We start from the raw sequence: 27,500 nt of genomic DNA, 5'->3' as shown, positions 1-27,500 counted from the left end.
GATTAATATCTTCGTACAAATCGTTAATCTATTTTTTATTGCTTATCTTTTGCCTTTGTTTTCTTCCCTTTTTTTTTTTTTTTTTATTTTTTTTTTTTAGGATTGTTCCAGAATTATCTACAGAGCGATCGTGAAGGGGGTGATATATTATTGAAAAATAATAAGCAGACGATGAATAATACATCCTGTCCTGTTCCTAAGTACTAGTGCCGCAGGAGTGATTAGACTGGGTTAGAAATTACCATATCTCCTGCTGCTCAAGTGCTTATCAATGGGTCGGGACGCACATCTACTTTCTTTTGTGACATTCCGAAGCGACGAGCAACGACATTATTCTTCAACGTACTTTAAATCACATACGTAATTTTGTTATAGTTTAATGTCATCGTATTAACAATAAGATAAATGAATAAATGTTATAAATAGATATGATAAGTAAATAATTAAATATAGGATAATCGATTAAATTAAGTCCATCGTTCTTCATTTTTTTCTTTTTCTTTTTTTTTTTTTCTTGGTTCTTAATAATGAGACTGAAGTATAGTTACAAAAAAAAAAAAAAAAAAAAAAAAAAAAAAGAAAAAGAAAAAAAAAAGATCTGTTTTGCATACAAGAAACACTTGTATACATTAATCTTCTAAAGAACGTGAAAGTTAATGAAGAAAAAGGATAGAAAAAAAAAGAATTTCATTGGAGGAGCTGGGATTTGAACCCAGGACTTTCAGCATGCGAAGCAGACACTCTACCACTGAGTTACACCCCCACTTATAAGAAATTGATAATATGTATTATCTCTACTTTTCTCTCTCTCTCTCTCTCTCTCTTTTTTTTTTATGTGTGATAAAAATATATTATATAATTGTTAAATTAATAATAAATATGTCTATCATTAAAATTTTCTATAAAAAAAGAATGATATTTTTGTCACACATCTTATACTACCATCAATTTTTATATTTCTGAAAGGGAAATAATTGTAGATGGCGATGTTAATAAATGAATGATATAATGAATTCCTAAAAAAAGAAAAGAAAAAAAAAAAAAGGAAAGAATTTCATTTCTCTGTAAATATTGAAGTTTCTTTTCCGTAAGATTAGATAATATTTGAAATTTTTTTTTTTTTTTCTTTTTTCATACGACTTCAAAATACATTTATAAAGACAAAAAAAACCATATTTATTTTTGCATAAATCGAACACGATGATTATTTTTAAAATTTCCGTTCCTATTCAATTATGTTAGAAAGGATATTTCCATTTGTAATTATAATTTTTTTTGTTTTTTTTTTGTTTTTTTTTTGTTTTTTTTTTTTTACAAAAATACATTTATACTCAAACTTGAATTATTTTTTAACCTGACGATATTTTTTAATCCTTCGTCCTTTTTGGCTATATGCGTAATGTCGACAAATTCGCCCGTTAAGATCGATGAATAATTAGAAAACTAGACGACCATACTCGACGATCAATTTGGCGATTCGATTTTGTCAGTATCGTAGCAATCGTCGAACAGTATGAATATCGAGACGTGTCGTAATAATGATTATTTGTAGAAAAGAAAAAAAAAAGAACAAAACGAAAAGAAAAAAAGAAAGAAATATTGGTTGCATTCCTTATTACAAGAACATCGTATGAAAGGTATATTCAAAGAATTTGTTAAGGATGTTGAAAAAATATTAAACTCTTCTTACCACTATCATTATGGATCCTTTACTTTTGATCTGCCGTAAGGACGATCTAAAGAGAATGCCATAGAATTTTGAAATAAAAAGAATAAAAAGAAGGAATAATAAATAGTCACGTATTATAGGATAGTTGTGTTGTTCTGTTTCCAAGGATAACAAAAAAAAAAAAAAGAAACCTTTAGAATAAAGCATCGTTAAAATATATATCAAAAAAAAATATATTCCATTAAAATTAAATAATACAGCTTTATTCAATGATCTTCAAAATTTTTTTGCTTGAAAATAACTTCTTATTGTTCGTATAGGGTTTTTACATTTAGAACTATTATACGTCTATTTTTCTATCTTTGCTATATTTTCTTTTTCTTTTTTTTTTTTTTTCTTCTTTTCTACATTACGATTATTCCTTTTTACAAATTCTCTTTCATTTATACGAACTTTTTGATCTATCGTTTAAATGGAAGATCAATTGTATACATTCGTTAAAGTTTCTATCGAATTTGTATGAAAAATTTTTCATATTTCCCGGGCAAATTAAAACTAACCTTTACATAGTCGGTACTGTGCAAGCGCTAAGTTTCCCTCCGTCTTACTGACGATCGGCAGCCATACGCATACATACGTTCTCTATCGTTTCCTGTTGTATATTTACGTGACGTGGGTCTCACTGATTGACTGACTGTGCCGGTAGTATTCACATCGAGTAACATTGGGAAGGATTATTGCAAGGATCCGTATTAGAGTTGATTTATTTTATTGATATAATATAATTATCATCATCATGTTGCAATCAGTATTTGAAGATGTACGGCGAATGAATAAAAGACAGGTAAATTTATTCCATTAAAATTATTCTCTTCGATTCGTAGAAAAAGCACATATGGTCTCGTCTAAAGACACTTAGCTTAATCTGAATCTTTTCTTCTTTTTTTTTTTTTTTTCTTTCTTTTTCTTTTTTCTTGCAGTTCATGTATCAAGTGCTCAGCTTTGGCATGATCGTGTCCTCGGCCTTAATGATATGGAAAGGTTTAATGGTTGCAACGGGTAGCGAAAGTCCCATTGTTGTTGTTTTAAGGTACAATCGCAAACTAACCTATTACATTTCTTAAAACAACGCTATCAATATAACGTTTCTTATAAAAATATTGTTCTAAGAATTCGTAGCTTTTAAACAAATTCTTTTTATTTGATATTATAGCGGTAGTATGGAACCAGCATTTCATAGAGGTGATTTATTATTTTTAACTAATCATCAAAATGAATCTATGAGAGTAGGAGAAATTGTTGTTTTCAAAGTGGTAGGTAGAGAAATACCGATAGTCCATAGGGTTTTGAAACTTCATGAGAAGTAAGTGATATTAATAAATTATTTTCATAAAAATTATTTTGCATTAATACAGATCTCTTAGAACGTTGATGTTTTTCTTTTTTTTTTTCTTCTTTTAGGGGAGACCAGAACAATACTGTTAAATTTTTAACAAAAGGTGATAACAATTCTGTCGATGACAGAGGCTTATACGCCCAGGGACAATTATGGCTTACACATAAAGACGTTGTAGGTAGAGCAAGAGGATTCTTACCATACGTAGGTATGGTTACTATTTATATGAATGAATATCCAAAATTTAAATATGCCGTTCTATCGTGTTTGGGTTTATATGTTTTGATTCACAGAGAATAAGAATAACTTTTTATAGAAAATTAATACAATAGACTGTCATTTGTCATTTAATCTAAATATGTAATGGTATTAGATGACAATGAATTGATTAAAACATTTGTACGGGGGTTATTTGAATGTATTTCATACCCTTTCAATTGTATACTGTTCACATATATTTTCTTCTATAAAAAAAAATAAAAAAAAAAAAAAGATGTATCGCTTTGTTAAAATATTGACAATTTGTGACAGTGATAAATAATAATTGAAAGAGTACGAAGGCAGACACTCCAGTACTTTTATATTGTGCCACAAAATGAACAGTTTTTCGGCTATTGGCAAAATCATATAGAAAAAAAATAGTTGGATTTTTATGTGCGTACACGACCTTTGTGTTTACAATAAAAAAAACAAAAAATAAATCATTGTGTTAAAATTTATAAAATTCATTGTTTAGATAAAGAAAACAATGGTACAAAATATTTTTCAAACACATAGCTGGGCATTGATCTTAATTTTAAGAATTATTGCACATCATTTTATCGTTCTTTATGCACTATGCTTTGCTACTTATAGCAAAATTAATTAGATTTAATAATTGATGTCAAAAGCTATAGAATATATCTTATCAAATTAAATCACAATTAGAACAAAAAATTTTATTTCTATTTATTCATCAGCTAGACTATATAAAATAAAATATTATAATAATTATTTGTAATGACAGTTGTTTAATCTTTATAGTAAAAAGTACATTATATGGAGACACAATGTACTATTCAACAGTTTAATAGTGATTTGTATATACTTTATTAAGATATTCATTTTCATTGTTCAGGAAACTGAAAAAAAATCTGTCAAGGTAATAATAGAAGTTGTACATACACTAAATTATATCTATTGCTGATTTAAATAATATCTCATATTATTTGTATCCCAAATCGAAAGCAACTTTTTCTTTGTTTTTAATATAGTATATAATCGAACCTAACAAATTATAATGGAAAAATAATGAATATATATATGTATATGCATATGTATATGTATATGTATATGTATATGTATGTATATATATATATATATATATATATATATATATATATATATATATGTGTGTATGTGTTTGTGCAAAAATTTTTTTAATTTTAATGAATTGTTGTTCTTCATATGTTCAGAATACTATCATGAAAATTCTTCCTGATTATTAACTGTGGTAAAGTAGATCAATCAAATTTACATACTCCATGTAAATATAATAATTTTATCTCATGCAATAGTATTTATTACACCATCGCTCTTTATCCGTTGGTAAATCATTGATACTTTTAAAATTAAATTACATATTATCTTTTTTTTTTCTTAATCTGTAATTTAAGATTTATATTATTCGAAACATGTACCTAACAAGTGAATATTTTTATTTACATTTAAATGTAATTTAACATGTTAGTTAAAAATATATGTCACCTATAATAAAAGATTGATTTTTTTTTTTCGTTTGTACGTACCAGTACTGACTGATTAAGAGTATGGCTTTAGGCGAATCCAATTTTCCATTGGAGTAATAACTATACCAGGATATTTATCTTCAATTTTCGTAGGTTGACCTTCGACGAAAGAAAAATCGAAGTTTTGCATTAAGGCAGCAAAAACTTGAAATATCGTAAATCTCGCGAATGTTTCTCCGGCGCACAATCTGTGACCTAATTGTTTTTTTTTTTATTTTTTTTTTATTTTTTTTTTTTTTATTTAAATGAACAAATAAATAAATAAAAGATTTATATGTACAAATCGAAAAGGAATGCGATAAAAATAAGAGATTCTGATATGATTTCTTACCTGCGCCAAAAGGTATCGATAAATCTTTATTTAATTGACCGTCATCCTTTAAAAATCTTTCCGGTCTAAAATTCTCTGGATCGCCCCAAAAATCGGGATCATTATTTACCTCAGAGATATTGGTTATCATAACTGTATTATTTGGAATAAAATATCCTCGAAATATTGTATCCTTAGTGGATCTATGTATAATACCAAGTGGAGTAATCGTTTCGTATCTCATGGTTTCGCGTATAGTCGCTTCTGTATATGGAAGTCTACGTAAAAGCAAATGGGAGATATTATTTTATGAATTCAATCGCAATATAAGATTTAAATTGGTACATTTTTCAAAATTTAATTACTTACTTATTTCTATCCTCCCAACTAACCAATCTTCCACTTCCAACGACCTCGTGTATCTCTTCTCTAACTTTTTTCGCAACGTTTGGAAAATATATCATAAATTTAATAGCAAATGTAATAAGACTGACTGTCGTAATTGCAGTAGGCAATATGAAATCTAATATTGTTATTATAAGATATTCCTCTGAGAAGGAAATTGGAAGATTGTCCTCTTTCAATTTGTTCAAGTATTTACCTATAAATCCGTGCTCGCCATTTTTTTCGTGCATTAATTTATATTTATCCAAATATTTCTACAATACGAATATTTTACAAAATTATAACAATCAGATTTACACAATTTATTCATTTATTACCTTTATAAAGTCTATCATAGCATAGTTCGATTCCATTGAGTCTTTGAATGAGAATAAATTTCCAAAAAAGCATGTGATCGGCCAAAAAAAGACAGAACCACCCAATGAGTCGGTTGATCTTATAAATTTCATGCCCTTTCGACCGAAGTAACGAAGCTTTTCGTATTTACTACGTTCGAATCTGTATCCAAATATAATTTCCCATATATTATTAATAAAGAATGTGTATAAAACATCAGGAAAAAGGGCCAATCCGTCTTTACAAATTTTCTATAATAAAAATCAAATGAAGAAAGAGAAAAGAAAATAAAAAAAAAAAAAAAAGAAAAAAAAAAAAAAAAAAAAAAGAAAGAAATAATAATCGTATAACATACCTTTTCATCTTCGTTTACAGGACCATATTTTAACATATTCATTAAAATGTTTAATTCCTCCATGCTATTCATTTCAAATATCTCGTGTCGTCGACCAAATCCAAAATCTCGCATATAACGAAGAGCGAATCTTCTTTGTTCTCGCCATTGTTCTCCATCAGTAAAAATTATACCTATAAAATAGGGAGAGAAACAAAGAGAAAAAGATAAAAAAAAATATAAGAATATAAATTAATTTATTTTAAAAAATAATTCTCTAGATGCAAGATTAAATTACCCAATTTTTTATTAAATGCTCGTGCCTTTATGAAGTAAGTATCAGATAATTTACCATCGAATTCTTCTCTGAGCAATATTTCTTTTGCATTTTCATAATCGTTAGCAATTACGGTAAAAAACGATCCAAGATAACAACTAATCAATTTAGATTTTAATTTCTTCGAAAAATAACCCAACGATTGATATGGATATTTGTAATTGTACCATAAACAATACCAATAAACTCCTATTATCGGTAATCCAACGATTCCTATTTTATTATAAAAGAAAACATAAAATAAAGTAAAATAAATTAATATTATTCTAATGATCATTTAAATAAATATATTATCGTTAATAATAATAAACAGATTTTTACCTGGAGGTGTTCCTGGTGGTTTACTGCTTAGATATTTGTAATAATTATATATTATAAGGAGAAGAGCAATTATTACTAAAAGAGAAAACATCTTTGTGATGTACACACCATGAAGTATTGTTGGAGAATACTGTTTTATAGAAATTATACCAACCGTGATAATACGATAAATTTATCAACAAAAAAGAAGAAAAAATAATCTTTCATGGAAAATTTTGTATTTTTTATACGTTACATTGATATATATATCATGTTCTTTAATTTTATTTGATAATAAATACGTACTCATAATAAAGTGATACATAAATTATTTCATTGTTTGATGTATCTTTATCAATTTGTTCATAAGAAACAGTATTAAACTATAGAGAACTAAAGTCTCAGACAACATTCATCTATGTCATATGTAATAAATTGGATGATAATTTTTTTATAATTTCACAAATATTTCCGTCAATATAACAGATACATCAATATTTTTTAACATATAAAGGTTTTTTTATTTCTGATTTATTATTAGATCGAAAATATTAATGACGAGTAAAATATTATACGAAATATGTATATTAATAGCATGAAAGATAAAAATATAAAAAATAATATTCTTCTAATAAAATTGTGTATTTCGCTATACAAATAATATACGTAAACTTTTTCATATCATAAAAAAAAAAAAAAAAAAAAAAAAAAAAAGTCTAAGTACTACTATATTGTTAATGCGATAAATTTTACAAATTTGTATGAGATTATAGTTTACCGCTTACTATCCATTGAAATTATATTTAAATATAAAATGACTTAGCACATTCACTCTAAATATTTAATATCACCCAAACATTGTACTTGAAACTTGCTTTTTATCATTAAATGCATACGATCGTCTCTTATAATAGCACAGCCTATACTTGGTGTTAATTCATAAAGCAAACAAATACAATCTTCTAAATTCTGCATTATTCCCATATCAAATGTTGGCGTTTCCGTTAAGTCAAAATGTAGCTTCAGAAAAGCTTTATAAAGTGGTATACAGTGTGCTGCTACCCGTAGGTTAAATATCACAAGATAAGTTTTGGCAGTCTATGTAAACAAATAATATTATATAAATATTTGCCATTTATAGTAAAAATTAAATTTATTAAATTTATAAGATTAAACTTTTTACCTCTAGCGTAGCTTTTAATGTTCTAAGATCTGTATGATGCTCACAATATTCAGATAATATTCTTGCTATTCTTTCACACCATTTGGCACAACCAATGTTGTTAAGAAGTTGTGGTAAACTTAACATATAAACATGCCGTAATTCTACATTTTGTTCAAGCTCCATATTATCTAATAATGTTGCAAGTACTTCATCTCGTTTAGTCCACTGTAAATATTTACACACACATACATACATATATATATATATATATATACATTATATAGACACACATACACAAAGTGAGGCAAAAATTTTAATCACTTGAAATATTTATGTATAAAAATGTTATATAAAAAATTTCAATGATATGAATGTAAATATTTTTTACATATGTATTTACATGATATTATGTCTCCTTTTGTATAATTCAAATTTTGTATATAACATTTTTCTATAGTTTTACAAATAATGGACAAAGTTTTTGCCCACCCTTACTTATATGTATAATAATATTATATATACACATAAATACACAATATGTATATATACATTAAAATATAAATATATATATATATATTGAAAAATATATTATTTTTCAATTAACAAATTAAAGATAGTAATCAAAAAATATATACCTCAAACACATTTAAATTATTATCCCAGACGTCCAACGTATCTAAAAGATTTGTTAAACACGAATATAATGGCACAACATATCTGGCATTTCTCTGATGAGTTAAACGTTCTAATGCATGATAAATTACATCTGCATAACCAGTATCTATTAATCCCTTTTTCTGCAATTAAATATCATAAGAAATTGTAATGTATAATCATTAATTGTTACACATAATACATGTTTTTTTTTTTTTTTTTTTTTTTTTACTTACCATACGAGAGTGCTGCATAATTTGATATAAGCATTCTAATCCAATTACTACATTTTCTGGTACATAATCATCGATAATTATTAGGGCTGTTGGAAGTACTTCACGAATATGATCATATAAATTTGATTTCTAAAAAAGTAAATACAAACAATTGGCCTTTTTATTGCAAATAAAAAATTGTCAATTGAAATTAATATTCTCAAATAAAAACACTGTATTTTACCTTTAATTGTAACAAAATCCATTTGTACCACGTAACAGCTGACGGATAAGTTTTCCAATTGTCTCGTTGTAATTTATATCTAAACTTTTCTAATATCACACTAAGATTATTATTTTCCATTAAAAATTGTGAGATATCTAAATAATAATATAACTGATAAAAGGAATCGGTTAATTCTTTGGAAATTGAAACAGATTCTGCAGTATTCCAAATGTTTTTCTCATGCATTTCTCCAATTAGATATATTAAATTCAATGCAAAGTTTTTCACTAATATATTATCATAATCTATTCGTACATTTGTTTCATTACGAGTCTGTATAATATGTTGTAACATAGACTTAATATTTCTTAAATTTCTATCCACAATAATTCTATATTCTCTGAAGTCTTTTTCATCGCATGGCCTCTCATTACCACATAATTTCTGTGGGACAAAGCTTTTTTCTATGAGATCTATGCATCCCGACCATAGACTTTCGTCCATTATATTTCCAGAAATTTTTAAACCTTCCAATTCCCTCATTAGGTTGTCCATTGTTATTAGAATTTACAATTTCGATTAAATTGAAGGATAACGTTGCAATTTGAATTATCTTGAAGCTACATTATTCTCCATATATTTCCCATGGAATATCATATTCTTCGTATATATTCTATTTCGAAAAATGTAAAATACTTGACCTACCGCACGTTAAAGAAATTACAGTGTCTAATGGTCGACAAAATTATTCTCTCATTCTCTTCGTTCGAGCATTTAGATTGAATGTTCTTCAATAGAAAATGTTTTCTTTTGTCTTAAATTAATGCGATATATTAGAAATCAATATCGAATATAATTTGACTCAAATACAAAGATATATTCGTTGAATTTCTATCCGACTATCCCTTTACGATATAATTACTGTATTTTGTAACATTATAATAAACGATATATCGAATCGTAAAATTCAACGTTAGACATGTCTCTTATGTATTTTCGATTTATCGAAAATCTCGAATGACGTTCTTCCATCCTTCTCTCATATTTTCTTTTATCTTTTTCTTGTCCTTTCTGTTGTACTATATACATCCTTTTCTTAAAACATAACCAACAATAGCGTAGTGTAGTTAAAGTTAGGTAAAGCGAAGTATCGATATACAAATGCGATTATTGAGATATATCGTTATATATCGTTATCGAACGTATGCCATTCGATTGTACTTGGCCTGAGATAGTTCGTCCATAAACCGTAAAGTAGACCGTTTAATTCTTTTTATCCGAAAATTTGAAGATCCTGGTAATTATGAATTAATGCAGCAGTAGTAGCTGGTAGTTGCGATATGGCTGAGTATCGTTAGTTCAATTTATATACGTTCATTATATTTCATTTTGCAGCGTTGTATTCACTTCAAAAAAGGAAATGCTCATCTTTGATCTCCATCTTGCTTCCTGCATGTCAGTCACCACCCTTCATATAATTTTCGACGTTTATTAAAAGTCAGATCTCATATGTCACGATATTTGATATTTTATTATATTATTATTATGATCTGGAATCGGTTTTTTTTATTTTCTTTTTTTTTTTTTTTTTTTTTTTATTTTAATAGTTTCACCTAACCCCAATTCTCTTTATTTTAATTAAATGAGATAAATCTTTTATTATTACTTAGGATAGACATTTTGAATAACTGTCAAATATGTTCAAATTGAATAATCATAAATAAATATAACAATGATCATACAAAGCATGATTCATATTTTTCTTATTTCTTATAATTTGTTGTTTTTTTTTTGTTTTTTTTTGTTTTTATTTTTTATTGTTGTACAACATACAATCATATCAATTTACGAGAATGAACAAAATTTCTAACGCGTTATATTTTTAAATGCAAGGATCTGGTTCGTATTGCGTGTCTTCCGGAGTAGGCAGTGATTCAGAAGTCATGGCTGAACTAGCAGCATTGCTGCATCAGGAAATTCCTGAAGGAAGGCACAATCTTGCAGACAGTCATACAAATCTTGAACGTGTTGCGGATTATTGCGAGGCAAATTATTTTCAAGCTGACAATAAAAGGATTGCATTGGAAGAAACAAAGAATTATACGACTCAATCATTGGCTAGTGTAGCATACCAAATAAATACTCTCGCTTATAATTTTCTTCAATTATTAGATCTACAAACATCTCAGTTAGCTGAGATGGAAAGTCAGATGAATCATATAGCTCAAACTGTTATGATACATAAAGAAAAAGTTGCTAGACGAGAGATAGGTGTATTAACGGCTAACAAAATGACAGCCCGTCAATATAAAATTATTGCACCAGCAAATCCTGAAAAGCCTATTAAATATGTAAGAAAAAGTATAGATTATACGATTTTGGATGATATTGGCCATGGTGTACGTAGTAGTGGTACACCAAGAAGTAAACAAAGAGGTGGTAGTCAAGGTAGCGTTCAGAGCTTGGGTGCAACATCTACTGGTTCTGGTTTGGGTGCTGCTATGGTAGGACCTGCACCTACTACGAAGCCACCGACTCCTCCTCAAACAGTAAGGACTGGTAAGAATGATTTATAATTATTTTGAACGAGTTAAACAATTTAAATATTACAAAATTTCTAATGATCATTTGTTCAATAATAGGAACACTGAGTAAGGGTTCACGTGAATACAGAACTCCACCTGCGGTTGCTCCACCACAAGTTCCTAGTCATTATGCGCCAAATTATCCATTGGGTCATCCAAGACGCGAACGTGGCCCAGGATATAGTACATTGCCATTGCATGCACATACAACTTCTCATTCTTCTCATAATACCAATCATTCTACTCACACGAACAATATGACGCAACATACATCTCCACCTCAAGTTGGTACGGTTCATCCATTGCAAAGTCATCCACAGACACCACCACCAGCACCACCCAGTGTTACAGGAGCTGCGGGATATATACAGGAGCAACATAATAATATGCCTCGTAAGTGAAAATGATTACAAGTTATTATTTAAGATCATTTAATTATTAAATATAAAAAAAATTTAATTATAAAATGTTTTAGCACCGCCTTCTCCATTGGTCGGTATTAGTGGAGATATGGCTGATTATAGTGGTCATCATACTTTACCGCATAGATTAGCTCATCAAATTAGTCGAAGTAGCGGTGCTAGCAGTCCACCACTGCCACCTCCTCCACCTCCGGAACAAGAGGAACATCCACAATTTGGTAGACCAACACCTTCCAGTGGTGCTATTATGCCTATTGTACCGGACGAAGAAGATTTACCTGGTTGGGTACCAAAAAATTATATTGAGAAAGGTGAGACTTTATTTTTCTATAGCGATACAATATATATGGATAAATATTATAAAGATTTATCATTTTAGTCGTCGCTATTTATGATTATTATGCCGATAAGGAAGACGAATTGAGTTTCCAAGAAAGCTCTGTCATTTATGTTTTAAAAAAGAACGACGATGGTTGGTGGGAAGGTGTAATGGATGGAATAACCGGATTATTTCCTGGCAATTATGTTGAACCTTGCGTTTAGGCATGTATTACATATTTATATTTCTTAAGTATTTTAAGTAAAGATCAGTATCTATAGTTAAAAGACTGCTATTTTAAGGTACACATAAAGGGGCTTTGTAATTATAACATTATTTCTTATCATCGATTAGCAGGAAGTTATAGAAATGGACCGTTTATATGACGATAAGCAATTGATAACGAGTTTTAGAAAATATTTAACATAGGATGGTCCGTGATTTCATGGGGTAGCGAATAAAATACTCTTTGGCTCTTCCAACGTTGTTACATACGTACAATGTTCGTAGTTTTATCTTTTTTTTTTTTTTTTCTTTTCCTTTTTTTACTTTGTTTTCAAAAAATCAAACAAAAAATAAGCCAAACGTTACAATGTCATAAGAAAATGTATTTTTCTCTACTCCGTAATATATCTCTTCTCCTGTAATTATATTAATAGACGATTGTCGTAATATCGTATAAACCCAACTGAACTGCGTATCATTCGCAAAAATATATATATTTATGTATCTTAGCTACAATTAAATTACTCGATTAATAAGCAATCAAAATACCAAACGTCCTATCTAGTAATTAAAGTTTAATGTATTATCGTCTACTGTGTTTACATCACAGTTAAAAATGGAGGAGACTAAGATGTATCGCCAAAATGCTCGAAAAGCGTCGAACGCTACTTCTGCATTTCTGTAACATTTTATAGTACCTTTAGTACCTTTGGTACAGTATTGCAGCTCGATGCGTTTATTTTAATAAAAACAAAAATATACATAAAATATATACATACCATATACATACGTATATATATATATATATATACATATATATATATATATATATGTGTATATATATATATATATACATATATATGTATTATTACTTTTAATAATTGTAGAACACTTTCGAAATAAAACAAAAATCGAAAGAAACTATACCACATTAAATTAAAAGTATTATTTCATTGTTTCTCTTAATTAAATTAAAAAGAGGTCCGACGTATTAGCATAGAATGGAAAAGTAATTAAAAAAGTTATAAAGGCTCATTGAAAGAACAATAAAAGTGATCATTATTAAATTAATGGGTATATAAGAGTTTTTTGAAAATTATATTTTCTATTGTCACGGTAAACGAGTAACCGTATGTCTTTTCCTTCGCGAGTTAATATAATAAATTACATTTTTTTTCTTTTTCTTTTTTCTTTCTTCTCTTTTTCTTTTTTCTTTCTTTCTATACCAAAGAATTAAGTACGCAATTTTTTTCATTAGGAAGATAAATAAAACTCATGGCTCGGTAAGGTCAAAAAGAAAAGTTATAAATACCATTCTTGTTAACTTTCACGTATATATAATGTTTTTAAAGACTTTACAACGCCATTCATTTCTATACCCGAGTCTCTTATTTTTTTTTACTTTATTGTTTTATACGTTGCTAATGAGAGAGTGGTAGATAATTTCATAGATAATGCTTTTAAGAGTGGGCTGAAAAAATGAGATAAATAGCGAGAGAGATAGAGAGAGGGAGGGAGGGAGGGAGAGAGAGAGAGAGAGAGAGAGAGAGAGAGAGAGAGAGAGAGATAAAAAGAGAGACGTATCAAGTAGTCGTATCTTTTTTTTTACAATTTTTTAACAACTTATTTACATGGAAACGTCCTTGTATATATATATAGCAAGATATTTTCACTAATTACGCACATAAATTAATCTGATTTTCGAATAAAAAGAGAAAAAATAAAGAGCCCGTTGTATCACACATAAAATGGAAAAAAGCTAGAAAGAGAGAGAGAAAGAGAGAAAAGGGTCAAAATAGTAATCCCAAAGGGAACTATTCAGAATGACTGGCTTAAAGAAGAAGAACATAAATTCTTTGATAGGAAAACTAAGAAAATCAAGTCGATTACCGGGGCTTGAAACCGTCACCTTTATCTATCCTCTTTTTTCTTCGAAAGAGAAAAGGAGAGGAAGAAAATAAATCCTTGGAGACAAAGTTGGCGCACGTACAAAACCAGATATCTGATCTAATTCGTTGGATTGATTATCCGTACGTTAACGTAACGTAGCTCGAAGTCATCTTCGCCTTTACCGTAACGGAAATCGCTTCGTTTGATTAATGCTGTCTTCCCTATGGATAACTTTCCGCATGGTTATCCCGCAACGTAATCCGCAACGTCGAATCCTGAAATATTTCAGCCCATTTTATTCGCGAATTTTCGTAAAACGGCCATGAAATTTTCTTACGTCTAAAAGAAGAACTTTAATTTTTTTCTCTTTTAATAAAGGCATATCATTTTGAAAACTTTTCAATTTCTTATGTTTTCTATGAAAATATTTATTAATAATAATAATAATAATAATAATAATATATGTATACGCATGTAGATAATGTATATGCAAAATAATATTAATAAACGATTTGTAAGATATTATCAGTGGTTAGAAAATAATTAATTAAGAAAATGATAGGACTATTGGTTTTCATTTTAAATGGATAATAAATCGAATTATTTCATAATTATAGAACATTTGAAGGTATTAATTTCAACGATAGTTCTCTATGCGTATTGGATCACGTGGAAGAACACGCTGGATGATGCTTCATGAAGAGGGTAAAAGGGAACTCGTGGAGCGTAAAAGGGACTTGCTCTGTGTACCACTGGCAACGTGACTGCAATAACGGTAGAGTGCAGAAGCGTGGGATCGGTTGGAATCGCAAATTTAGAGAGAGAGAGACAGAGAGAGAGAGAAACAGAGAAAGGAAGAGAGAGAGAGAGAGAGACAGAGAGAGGATGAATGAAAGGGTGAGAGAAGGTCGTCACCACTGAGAGGGAAATCGGATTAACGATCGTTCGTTCTCAAGTCGAAGCTTCCTGAAACGATCGCGTCTCTACCTCTGAAATGTAAGAGCTTTTGCGTGTAGATATGTTCATATGTGTATGTGTGTGCATGTGTATGTGTGTGTGTATTTGTATGAGCTTAGATATAGGTGTGTAAGATCTTCGATCGGCTTCTGTGGCTCGCCAATGTGCCAACCGTGCTAAGTTGAGTTTCCTAGACGATTCCTCTTCCGTCATCTGTCTTAGTTCGAGTTCTCTTGGATCTGCAATACCGGATGTTCGCGAAACGTGCGGCTCCGTCGTATGGTCTTCGCTAAATACTCCTACGATCCTTCTTGTCATTCTAGTAGTTTCATATCCCCCAAAAGTTTGATCCCAATTTAAGGAGAGAAACATAGAACTATCTGACGTATTATACTGTGTGCATTCGAAAACGACGTCTAATAAGATAATGGAACTCCATATATCTAATCTTTGGCTAAAGTTTATGGATTATTCTATGTCACTTTTTTCTTTCTGGTTTTCTTTTTTCTTCTTCTTCTTCTTTTTCTTTTTCTTTTTCTTTTTCTTTTTCTTTTCTTTTTCTTTTCTTTTTCTTTTCTTTTTCTTCTTTTTAATCAAATAGAAGAAGCGTAATAATCAGTTTTGAAAATTATTGATAAATGTATTTAAATTCTATTTAATGTAATAATCGAATCGATATTAATGATTTAAGATATTTTATTGTTATATCAAATTTATGATATATTATATTTATTTATTTTCAATTGTTTTAAAACAAAAATTATTTCTTTTTATAATATCACAAAATGGAAAATATTTCAAATTGAAGATATTACTTGTTAATGGCTAAATATTGCTGGTCGTTGTATGTAGCGTCAGAAATTTTTTTTTTATCTTTTGAAAATTGGATAGTTAGATGCGTATACGTGAAGCATAAATGATTGACTCATCCGTTACTTGGGGAAACATGATGCAGAGACAGGCCGTACGTAGTTTATCTACAGTAGAGAGTTCTCCAATATTCTGAATTTGAGTGTACATCTCGAATGAGTGATGTTAAATTTATAAAGATCGTACATTTTAGACAGAATATTAGAAGAAAAAAATTGCACGAGTTATTTCGTTAATTAAATACGTTAAACAATATGGGATTTGATCTTCGATCTTATTAATGGATAATAAAGACGAGTTAGAAATTTAAGACGAGATAACAGATAATAATACTATGCTTCGTGCTTTAAAGATAATTAAATGTTTTTTTTTTTTTTTTTTTTTTTACATAAATTACTGCATACACATATATCATAATCCCGAAATGTTATATTTAGTTTAAAACGGCCTCGGTTATAATCCATTAGAAGTATTTATCGATTTTCTGTAATTTATGCTAATAAATATAATACCTTGCTTGTGCGAGTCCATTTATAAGAAACTTTTTTAGCCCCTAATAGTAGGCAACGGATATTTACATATCTGTATAAATAGGTTGCCTACTATAAAGGTTTGAAAAAGTTGCTTATATCGATAAATGGCGTTTGCAAACTATATTGTCGACGAAGTATAAGGTATTGCCTATTTTCAGGCGCAATATATATATATATATATATCATTTTTTTAAATATCATAAAATTGTTAAGAATATTAAACAATTTTAATTATCATTAACCCCTTGTAGTCTACATGCAGAATTCTAAGATTCATATTTTAAAATCGACGAGGACAATTTTTGTATTTTCTTCATAAAAATGTCATTCGTCCACTTCTGAGAGGATAAGCTACGTAGAAAAGTTGCATAAATAAGTTCTCTCTTCATTTCAATATCAGTTTACAAAGATATGCTTTGAAATAACTTAAACCGATGATACTTGGTGAGTGTATATGTATGTAAGAGTGAGAGGCACACACACACAGAGAGAAAGAGAGAGAGAGAGAGAGAGAGAGAGAGAGAGAGAGAGATGAGTCGCGTTGCTTTCCATAATGTATGCGTTATGGTTCATCCTAATTTGACAGGGAACACCCCGACGACATGAATTTGCGTTACGCGCAGCGTGTAGTCGGTATTACGAGCAAGAGAGAGAGAGAGAGAGAGATAGAGATGGAGAGAGAGAGAGAGAGAGAGAGATAGATAGAGATAGAGAGAGAGAGAGAGAGATAGAGAGAAAGAGGTTGGTAGGATTACGTCAGGTCCGAGGATAAACCATGGGGGACCATAGTGGCTTCTCTGCAGGGACTAAAGCAGATTTCATTGCGATATTACCTCAGAGAGATGCGCTTTTCTCTTCCTCATCCCTCTCTACCAAGCCTCTAGCTGGCCTTCTAAAACGATTTTGGAGCTCCACAACCTCTTCCCCTATCTCTCACTCTCCCTTTCTCTCTCTCTCTCTCTCTCTCTCTCTCTCTCTCTCTCTCTCTCTCTCTATCTCTCTCTCTCTTCCACTCTTGCGAGCTTAGAAAGTAAACAGTGTTTCATGGATAACGTACGAAGTTATCTTCAACTAAATATAGTATTTCTAAGGTAGATTTCACTTCGTTAGAACGATAACGAGAACTTCTAGATCATGATATAATATCCGTGTTAATTTTAACTATTATTTTTGTTTTGATATATAAAATATTCTTTCAAAACTATTCGCGATTGTGGTTATCGATATCTTGAAAATTTGCCTTTAATCATTGATCGATATCACGAAAGATGTATAACAATTTTTTCGTTAGAAAAAAGATAGATAGAAGGACAAATCGTTTATTCGTTAAGTTTGATTTGACCGAAAAAAAGAAAAAGAAAAAAAAAAAGAAAAAAAAAAGAGGGAGAAAAGAGCAAGAAAGGAAAATGGACGATCGAATGTACGTACGTTTTGTAGTATATATATATATTTTTTTTTCCCTCTTGATATCTCTCGATTCTCCTCGTCGATTTAAATCTTGCATTTGTCGGATTTTAAGTCTCCTCCTCTCCCTTTCCCACCCCTTCGCACATCGCCCCCCTCCCTCCTACTCTTTTTTTCTTCCATTATATACGGCGCGAGCGAAAGTTAACGTGGACGTTTTGAACGGCTTCCTAAATTTAGTTCACGTTTCGCCAGCTATTATTTATGACGCTTTTTCTCTCCACCTTGGAGAAAGGTATCGACGTAAGGTTCAAGAGTTCGCTTAATGGTATAGAAAAGAGAGAGAGAGAGAGAGAGAGAGAGAAAAAAATTAAGGGTTCCCTTCTAACGAGTATCCAAGTACTTGAGGTCGCTCAACCTCCTTGTAATCCTTCAGAACGGATCCAGAGTCGATGTCGAGATCAATATCCTTCTCCCTTCTGACACTACTCTGTAGACGTCCTGAACTCGACTCTTGACCCATAACCACCCCTACGACCCTAACTACCATTTGCTATCCAGCTGCCTTGCTCGGTATGTCCAGTACAGTTCCGATGACATTAATCTGAGATTTGCAGACTATCTAGAATCCACGATAAAGGGGATGCCTCTGAACAGATTGATCGAGTAGCGATTCCGTCTCTTTTCAAGTATATTAAGAAGCTTTCTTTGCCCTGTTGTTACGTACTAAGCAGTTTATCGGAACTAGAAGTGGCTCGAATGAAAGCCGATTATCGTATTACAATATCGGTAATACATTTCAATCCTGTTTCTCTTACTATGAATATAGAAGATATATCATTGTTATTATTACTGTGATAAGAATATTATTACTATTATTATTATTATTATTATTATTATTATTATTATTATTATTATTATTATTATTAACTGTATGACAAATAATAGGACTCTTTTGTACATGGCATGTCTATTCTAATCGAATGTTTTAAAGAGAACACGAATTAATCCGATTAATATGTAAACATATGAGGCAACGTTTATTCACGTATATGTAGATGCAAGTAACATTTTCTCTCTCTCTCTCTCTCTCTCTTTCTGTCTCTCTTTCAAATTTCGATAAATGTGTACATTCAAGTAAATTAATTTAATTTAATTTAATTAATATGATACGTGATTATAAAGTATTATTAACACAAAATATTCTTTATTTTATTATTTCCAAAATATATGTTATATATCGTTTGAAATTATTAAAATAGTTATTCGTTCGAATAACGAAGCCGATTTATAATCGTCATCTCGTAAGAGATTTTTTATATATTGATTTTTAAATTAAGCCCTATCACGATCATCCTCGTCGTCATACTCGAGATGCTCGATTCGTTTTAGTCGTTTCGAACGTGAATTCAACGACGCGTCATCGACGTCTACGTCGTTGTCGTCGTCAAACGCACGCTCGAATGCATCCGGAAATTGAAGACGAATTTTCCGACGATGAATCGATTCGAGGTTGGAATTCGCGACGCCGTCGAGGTGAAAATGCTAGTCGAAGTGGCATTTTCCGCGGTCTCCGGGCACGTGCGGAATCCTTTGGCTCTCTGAACACACAGTCGCAAAAATAAAATCCCTTCGCGAATCTCTCCTTTACCTTCTCCCTTTCCTCCTTCTCTATTTCCTTCTTCCTACTTTCTCAATCTCCAACTATTTCTTTCTCGTCTTCGAGATAACCGAGCAAAGGGATCGGGCGAGCGTACATTGTAATCTTCCATTCGGCTTCAGACTCGTAAAAGAATTGGCTGCTTGTGAGGAGGAAGTCCTTTTTCCTTTAAAAGAAAAAGTGTAATCGAAAAGATCTTCATTGCAATTTCGTTTTCAATTTATACATCCTTCCTGAGAGAGAGAGAGAGAGAGAGTTCAAAAAACAAAAAAAGAAAAAGAGAAGGAAAAACTTCGAGAACAGTTTTGTATACTCATCTTAAACGCTTATATTTATAAATATTTATACTACATGATCTTTATTTTTAATCACGATATAATTCATTTAAGTACTATGAATGCAATTACTTAATAATTTATATGATTAAAATACAAATGACAATTGTTATGAGAGATCAACAATTTTGATTATTTTTAAGTGAATAAAATTTAATTCGATCGAGAGATTAAATATATATCAACGAAATTATATGAGATCACTGTTAGAAATATAAGTTGTGATTTTTCAAGTCTACCGTTGGGATATATAATAATATATCGACGAAAAATATTTTACACGTTCGATTCATGATGACTCGTTCGTTGGATGACGATGATGACAACGATGATGACTAAGACTACGATGGAAATTCAATTAGCGTTTTTCATCTCTCTCTCTCTCTCTCTCTCTCCCTCTCTTCTCTTGTATCAATAGTCTAGGCGCGTTTTCTAATATGTCTGGAATGTATACTCATTTATACGATGTCACACGTTCCTCTTTACTCGACATGCTTTGGCTTTTTTGAAAATTGAAAGAGAATTTTCTTTTCTTTGAATAATTTGACGTACACGTGCGTTTTATTCTGTTAAATAAAAGTAAAAAAAAAAATGTATATATATACATACACACATACATATATATATATATATATATAGTAAAAGAGTTTAGCATATACATATGTATATATATATATCATTGGACCATGAAGATTTACAAAAGAGACGAGTCCGTCAGTAAAGGCTGTTTCATGAACGTAGCAGAGAAGTACGACGAGGATGTTAAGATAAAATTAGGCTTCCACAGTGAAATACTTGGAGTTCCGAGCATCATCGATTTCCATTCGTAGAACGAACATCCTTCCGTCATTTCGCCATGTTTCCGGAATTACTTACCGACCGTTTGGCCAATTATTATGCTTCGCTGGTCGCTACTTTCCCTTTTTTTTTTTTCTATCTTTTCTCTTCTCTCTCTCTCTCTCTCTCTCTCTCTCACTCTGTGTCTTTTTTCCATCCTCTCTTCATCCTTCGAGTCTACATTCTTCTGCTTCTTCTTCCTTTAAGACGAAGAAGTAGAATCTCTCTCTGGGATTCAGCGACCGCAAAGAGATAAAGAAGAAAAATCTCCTAAGGAAGAAGAGGGGGAGAAAGAGAGAGAGAGAGAGAGAGAGAGATATCTCTGTTTTCTCGAAATAGTTGGAAATATTTTTCGATTAGTCAGGATTCCCGAATTTTTCTTAATCGTTCAATCTTTTCTTTATCTCCCCTTTTCTTCTTCTTCTTCTTTTTCTTCTTATTATTATTATTTTCTACGAAGAAAAAGAAATAACGGGATTGGATTATAATCATCATCATCATCATCATCATCATCATCATCATTATCATCATCATTATGATCGTCTTCGTCGTCGTCGTCAATTATCATTAACATTATTGTTTAGGTTTACTGTTATTGAAGAGTTTTCTCTTAAATTCCCTCTTAAAAAAAGAAGGATAATAATTATCATTTAGTAAGGGATGGAAAAGAGGTTAAGCATCGTCGTCATAGTCGTCGATGTTCGTCGGTGGCCTCCTGGTTAAGGCGTTAAGTGATAACGTGTAACGATCGAACGTGCGATGGAACAGTCCTTTTCCCTTCCTTCTGCGAGAAAGAGAGAGAAATAAAGAGAGCGAGAAAGAGAGAGAGAGAGAGAGAGAGAGAGAGAGAGGAAAGAGAGGGGGAAAGGAAGAGAGGTAGACGCTTTCTCGAGATTAATCGCGCGAGATAAGAAGTTGATACGACGTCTCTTTAAGATCCTACCTAGTCTAGAAGGAGGATGAAGAAGAAGCAACCAGTTCTCCTTCTTGACGGAACTTTTTCAATTCTGAAGATACGAGGCCGCCAGAAAACGAGATCGGCTGGCCAAAAGATGACCCTGGAAAGAAGCGGAGAGAAACGGAAATTTGAGAAGGGATTTCTTCTTATCGTCGTACGTAGAAGATAGTCGCATGAAGGGTGAGGACAGAAGGAGGGGGGGATGGCGGGGGTGGTAGGAGTGATAAGAAGTGTGTCACGATAAGAAGTCAAATTTTCAATTTTCCTTTACCACCTTCGTAAACCAAAGATTTCGATCGATTACTTCCGACGTAATGTTTGAATACCTCATAAGTCATTCTCAATGATTACCTTCATCTTTTTTTTTTTTTTCTGTTATACGAATTTCAAGATATCATTATGTCTTATTTCAATTTTTTTTTGTTTTTTTTTTTTTTTTGTTTCTTCTTTTTTCTTTTTCTTTATCGTACAAATTTTTATTAATATGATTTTATTTTATTTATTAAAGAGTATTATCATTCGAGTCGTTATAATCAATAAATGAAATATATATGTGATAGAGCTTAAAAACATCAATATAATCAATATAGGATAGATGTAATAAATTTTTTTTTATAATAAATATCGATGTAATCGATAAATCGTTCATTGATTAACGTACATTGTATCTTCTTTATCTTAATGTCTCTTCGTTATATAATTAAAAATTAAATTAATTCGATGATCGAAAATGATATCAAATATTTTTCTTTGTAATATTGAACAGTTACGTTTACTTGCAAAAGTAATATAAAATATTACATTTGAAACATTATGAAATAAAAATGAACAAAAATAAATCAATTTTTTTTTTTTTAGTATAGCCAATCTCAAAGAGATCATTCAAATACAAAGTGAGATTCGTTAGCAAGTAAGTAAATAAATAATGTAAATAAGTAAATAACTAAGTATACGTTTTACGATAGAATCGAAACATTATTTTGGTGGGGGAGAAGGACGTTATGTATTTCCAGGGTATTCGTGCTGACAAATTCGTGTCGCCTAATGGAAACGCGTTCGTGGACAAGTTCGATCGTCTACTGGACGGGGTGGAGAAAGGATGGGGATGAAGAGAGAGAGCGAGAGAGAGCGAGGGAGAGCAAGAGAGAGAGAGAGAGAGAGAGAGTTCGCGACGACAATTCTCTTGGCTCATCGATCTTCAGATTGCGGCTGCCACGAACAATGCCGTTCGCGAGTATTCACCGTGAAAGCGGTAATCGTTCCGTGACTGTCAAAGGACCGGCCATTACTACGCGGATTAGAACTTGTATGTATATATAAATACATATATATATATATAATACGTACATACGTACTTACGTACATATATATATATATATATATGTGTATATATGTATGTATAGAATATATACTTATATATTCATATATGTATGAACATATTTATACACGTATGTATCTACGTATGTATATATATATATATATTTATATATGTATATACTTACGTATGTATGTATGTAGGAGATTTCATTGTTATGTTACGACCTTTTGATAACAACGGAAGTTTATTTAATATACGTAATAATTTTGAAATAGGAATCGTTTGTGAAACGTTTTACATAGGAGCTGTTAAAAAGAAGAAAAGGTAGAAAGGAGAGGAATAGGAGGAGGAGGAGAAGGAGGTGAATGAGGTGGTGGATGAGGAGGTGAAAGGGAGCATGAGCAAGTAGATTGAAATAAAAGCACCGTAACTGCACAAATTTTGTCCTCCTCGTTGTCAAACGAATTTCTCTACTTTTGTTAACGATCAAAGTCCAGAAAAGCGCGAGAGATTATTTCTCTCACCCTCCAACCCTCCACCCCTATCCCTATACCTCGTTTCTTCCCTCTGTACCGGCTTTCCCATCGAGTTCGCGAAATTGACGTTAAATCTCGCGTCCAATCTCCGAGAGCCGATTAACAAAGAGCACGTGAATGTTCACGAGGGAGTTTTTGTTTTTAAACGAAAGTAAAGTAAAGTAAAGAAAAGAAAAGAAAAGAAAAGAAAAGAAAAGAAAGGAAAAGAGAAGAGAAAGGAAAAAGGAAAGAAAGAAAGAAAGAAAGAAAGAAGGAAAGAAAGAAAGAAAGAAAGTAAGAAAGAAAAAGAATGAGAAAATTATTATTTGGAATTATTTTTAATTCCAATTCAAAGGGATTTCAATCCAAAGAAAGTAATTCAAAACTTGGCATATCAAAGTTGGTAACTGCGATGCGTTCGTGTTGTTCGAAAGAAAGAAAAAGAGAAATTAAAAAAAAAAAAAAAGATGAAAACAAAGATAAAGAATGCGGAAAAAGAATCGTTTGTTTTTCGAAAACGAACGTCGACGCACGAGGATGAAGGGAAAAGAAAAAGAGAAAGGAAAAAGAAAAAAGATAGAAAGAAAGAAAGAAAGAAAGAAAGAAAGAAAAAGAAATCCAGAAAAAGACAGAGAAAGTAAAAGGTGTTAAACTTTTAACGATTTTTAACGTCAAATCCTCTCTCTCTCTCTCTCTCTCTCTCTCTCTCTCTTTTTCTTTCTCGGACAACTCAATTTGACTATTTAAAACACTTTAACTTAATGCGTAATCGCTTCGATCGTACAATCCCTTTGGCTTTATCTGTGTTAAATCCGAAAATGGGAGAAAGGGAATCGGTACTCTTCGTATGTGTAACCTTTAAATGAGCTCTCGTAGAGCGAATAAGTAAATGTTCCGTAGATACGAGATGAACCTTTCCGGATGGTTTCACATCGGCTGCGAACACTTTTTCCTTTTTTGAAACGACCTAACGACACTTTTCTGCCTGGATTGAGCCGCTCTTTACAAACTTACACACACACACACACACACACACACACACACACACACACACACACACATACACACACTCTCTCTCTCTCTCTCTCTCTCTTTCTCTTTTTCTTTCTTTTTTTCTTTTTCTTTCTATCGCCTTGTCTATCTTTTCATTATATTTTAGACTTTGTGTATTCTAACAAGGAAGAATCCTAGATACACATTATTTCCTTTGAATGTATTTTTACGAAAAATGATAAAGAAAGAGAAAAGAAGAGAAAAAACAAAAAAGAAAAAAACAAAAGAGAAAAAAAAAAAAGAAAAAAAAATTAAATCCACGTAGAATCGAATGGAAATGATTTTTCTTCGCGATTTGTTTAACAGAAACGTGTTCGACGAAACGTGTTAAATTCTAGATGATCCTTTAAAGATATACTCTTTATTTTTTTTTTCCTATTCTTTTCTTTTTCTCTTTCTCACAATTGAACTGATTCAATTGTCTTTGATTTTAATTTGAAATTTGATCGATGGTTACCATTAATGATGTTTGCTTGATCAATTGTTCGCTTCGCGAATTGATTTCAAATGTAAAATATTTTCTATCAATTTATTCGAACATTTTAAAAGACGTTTATAAATCTAAAAGAAATAAGATAGATTTATAAATAGAACGATGAACGAGATTAGAAATCGTTTTGAAAAATAAAAAAGATTCATCTTTTATGAGCTGATTATGAACTAATTAACTATTCTTACTTCTTTATTAATTATTAAAGGATAAAAGATGAAAAGATTATTTATCCATGGAATTTGATAGAAAAATACGATTAATTGCGATTACGTATTTTTATGAGTACGTTTAGAAAAAAAAAAAAAAGAAAGAAAAAAAAATAAATAAATAAAAAAAGAAAAAAAAAGGAGAAGAAAAAAAGTGAACTAAGGTATTTAACAATGGCTATAAAGCGATTGGAAAAAATAAATGTAAATAATATCAATCAATGAAGTTAACGATAAACGATAATGAGAAATGTGAAAATTGGAATCGAAAATTTATTTATTTATTTTTATCTTTTTTTTTTTTCTACGTTAGAAATAATGTATAATATTTCAAATAGTGTCATCGAATAATCGAACATCATCATCATCATCATCATCATCATCTCTCTCTCTCTCTCTCTCTCTCTCTCTCTCTTTCATACAAAGAAGAATTAATGTATTTTATTACTTTTGTTTAAGAAGCAACTTGAACAAAAAAAAAAAAAGAAAAAGAAGAACGTAGTTTTAAGTCTCTTTCAATATTTCAAAGCTTCTTTCCTATTTTCTTTTTCTTTTTTTTTTTTTTTTTTCTTGTTCGCGCATCTTCAAAGAACGCTAATATCTATCTTTTCTGTCTTTTTTCCACTCGTTAAATAAAGAATTTAATTAAAGCTAACGATCGGTGTGACGACGACGACGACGACGACGACGACGACGATGACGACGACGACGACGACGACATTGCGGTGAGTTCTCGTCGAAGGAATAAGGAAGAAAAAAAAGGAGAAGAGGAAGAAAAAAAAAAGAAAGAAAGAAAGAAAGAAAGAAAGAAAGAAAGAAAGAAAGAAAGAAAAGAGAAAGAAGAGTAGAGGGAGGAGGAGAAGGAAAAAAAAACAAGAAGAAAATAAAATGATCCTAGATGTAATACAACGGATACTCTTCTTTCTTCTTTCTTGAATCCACTAGCTTTCGTAGCGATGAACACAATCGATTGGGACTACATGCTCTTCTTCTTCTTCTTCTCCTTCATAATTATTTCAGGGTTATCGACATCCTTTCGTGTTCGCCAGACAGGACATTGAGATCCTGAGATGGAGCAAAGATATTTTCTCGAACGAGAAAAAAGTTCGATTAACGTGAACGTTCTCCTTTTACTTCTTGAAAAAGATGTCGAAGTTAGTTCGAATTTTTTTTCACTTTTGTTTTTCTCGTTTTTCTTTTTTTTTTTTTGAAAATACGACTTATTTACTCTTGTAGCCTGTTAACGATTGATCTTTTTTTCCTTTTCACAATTTTTTTTTCTTTTTTTTTTTATTTTTTTCTTTTTTCTTCCTTTTCCAAATTTCCTCAGAATTAAATACTTTATAAGATTTTTCGAAGGATCTGTTTTATTTTTTCCGTTTTAATTTTCGTCATTTCATACGCGAAAATACGAAGTGAAAAAAAGAAGGGTTACATTTTTGGGGATTTCGTTCACTATATTTCAATCCACGAAATTGCAATCAGTCTTTGTTTTTATTAAAATTTCATTTAAAATCATAAATTTAAATTTATAAATTGCGTTAGACTCTTAAGCGCAGTATTGTTTCATTCTCGAAAAGCAAAAGGAAAAGAAAGAAAATCCCTTTGACCGGTTGAAAATCGAAAACGAGAAACGTTTTCGGATTTACGTTTATATACGAACATTTTTCATTATTTTAATCATAGGAATATGTTTGTGAAGTTTAACAGGAATCTTTTGGAACATATATAATAATAATAATAATAATAATAATAATAAAGAAAAAAAAAATAATAATAATATTTA

General features: G+C 30.5%; 4 protein-coding genes and 1 non-coding gene across 9 annotated transcripts; 2 read left to right on the top strand and 3 right to left on the bottom strand.

Moving 5' to 3' along the window:
• Positions 1-691: 691 nt before the first annotated feature.
• Positions 692-763, bottom strand: TRNAA-CGC (transfer RNA alanine (anticodon CGC)). Its single transcript has one exon. It is a non-coding gene; the product is annotated as a tRNA-Ala (tRNA).
• Positions 764-2,280: 1,517 nt separating this feature from the next.
• On the top strand, positions 2,281-3,586 carry twr (signal peptidase complex catalytic subunit SEC11 homolog C twr). Its single transcript, XM_035863342.2, has 4 exons — positions 2,281-2,513; positions 2,650-2,759; positions 2,883-3,032; positions 3,131-3,586. The coding sequence occupies exons 1-4, from the start codon at positions 2,466-2,468 to the stop codon at positions 3,363-3,365; spliced, it is 543 nt and encodes a 180-aa protein (XP_035719235.1). The 5' UTR covers positions 2,281-2,465; the 3' UTR covers positions 3,366-3,586.
• An 868-nt stretch (positions 3,587-4,454) lies between these two features.
• Positions 4,455-7,041, bottom strand: Cyp304a1 (Probable cytochrome P450 304a1). Of its 3 annotated transcripts, XM_085664929.1 has the most exons (9): positions 6,896-7,041; positions 6,536-6,787; positions 6,259-6,431; positions 5,885-6,154; positions 5,764-5,821; positions 5,532-5,595; positions 5,184-5,440; positions 4,853-5,047; positions 4,455-4,708 (listed from the first exon to the last, which is right to left on the bottom strand). In XM_085664929.1, exons 1-8 carry the CDS (start codon positions 6,984-6,986, stop codon positions 4,866-4,868), a joined length of 1,347 nt encoding a protein of 448 aa, XP_085521055.1. In that variant the 5' UTR covers positions 6,987-7,041; the 3' UTR covers positions 4,455-4,708; positions 4,853-4,865. The 3 variants fall into 3 exon arrangements, with proteins under 3 accessions (XP_085521055.1, XP_035719173.1, XP_085521054.1); XM_035863280.2 differs by having other exon boundaries at positions 5,532-5,821; XM_085664928.1 differs by having other exon boundaries at positions 4,853-4,951; positions 5,532-5,821.
• Positions 7,042-7,594: 553 nt separating this feature from the next.
• Positions 7,595-10,092, bottom strand: LOC118440383 (TELO2-interacting protein 2). The gene is made up of 5 exons (XM_035863327.2): positions 9,153-10,092; positions 8,930-9,058; positions 8,675-8,836; positions 8,058-8,264; positions 7,595-7,972 (listed from the first exon to the last, which is right to left on the bottom strand). Exons 1-5 carry the CDS (start codon positions 9,687-9,689, stop codon positions 7,703-7,705), a joined length of 1,305 nt encoding a protein of 434 aa, XP_035719220.1. The 5' UTR covers positions 9,690-10,092; the 3' UTR covers positions 7,595-7,702.
• A 237-nt stretch (positions 10,093-10,329) lies between these two features.
• Positions 10,330-13,497, top strand: Abi (tyrosine kinase Abl). Of its 3 annotated transcripts, XM_035863304.2 has the most exons (6): positions 10,348-10,431; positions 10,530-10,589; positions 11,028-11,693; positions 11,777-12,112; positions 12,195-12,452; positions 12,521-13,497. In XM_035863304.2, exons 3-6 carry the CDS (start codon positions 11,078-11,080, stop codon positions 12,682-12,684), a joined length of 1,374 nt encoding a protein of 457 aa, XP_035719197.1. In that variant the 5' UTR covers positions 10,348-10,431; positions 10,530-10,589; positions 11,028-11,077; the 3' UTR covers positions 12,685-13,497. The 3 variants fall into 3 exon arrangements, with proteins under 3 accessions (XP_035719188.1, XP_035719206.1, XP_035719197.1); XM_035863295.2 differs by lacking the exon at positions 10,530-10,589 and having other exon boundaries at positions 10,330-10,487; XM_035863313.2 differs by lacking the exon at positions 10,530-10,589 and having other exon boundaries at positions 10,345-10,431.
• The last annotated feature ends 14,003 nt before the right edge of the window (positions 13,498-27,500 follow it).

The sequence above is a fragment of the Vespa mandarinia genome, chromosome 2, assembly GCF_050613455.1.
Source record: "Vespa mandarinia isolate Hongniang chromosome 2, ASM5061345v1, whole genome shotgun sequence".
NCBI lineage: Eukaryota > Metazoa > Arthropoda > Insecta > Hymenoptera > Vespidae > Vespa > Vespa mandarinia.
Note: the sequence above shows the minus strand (reverse complement) of the source record. Positions and strands in the feature narration are given on the sequence as shown.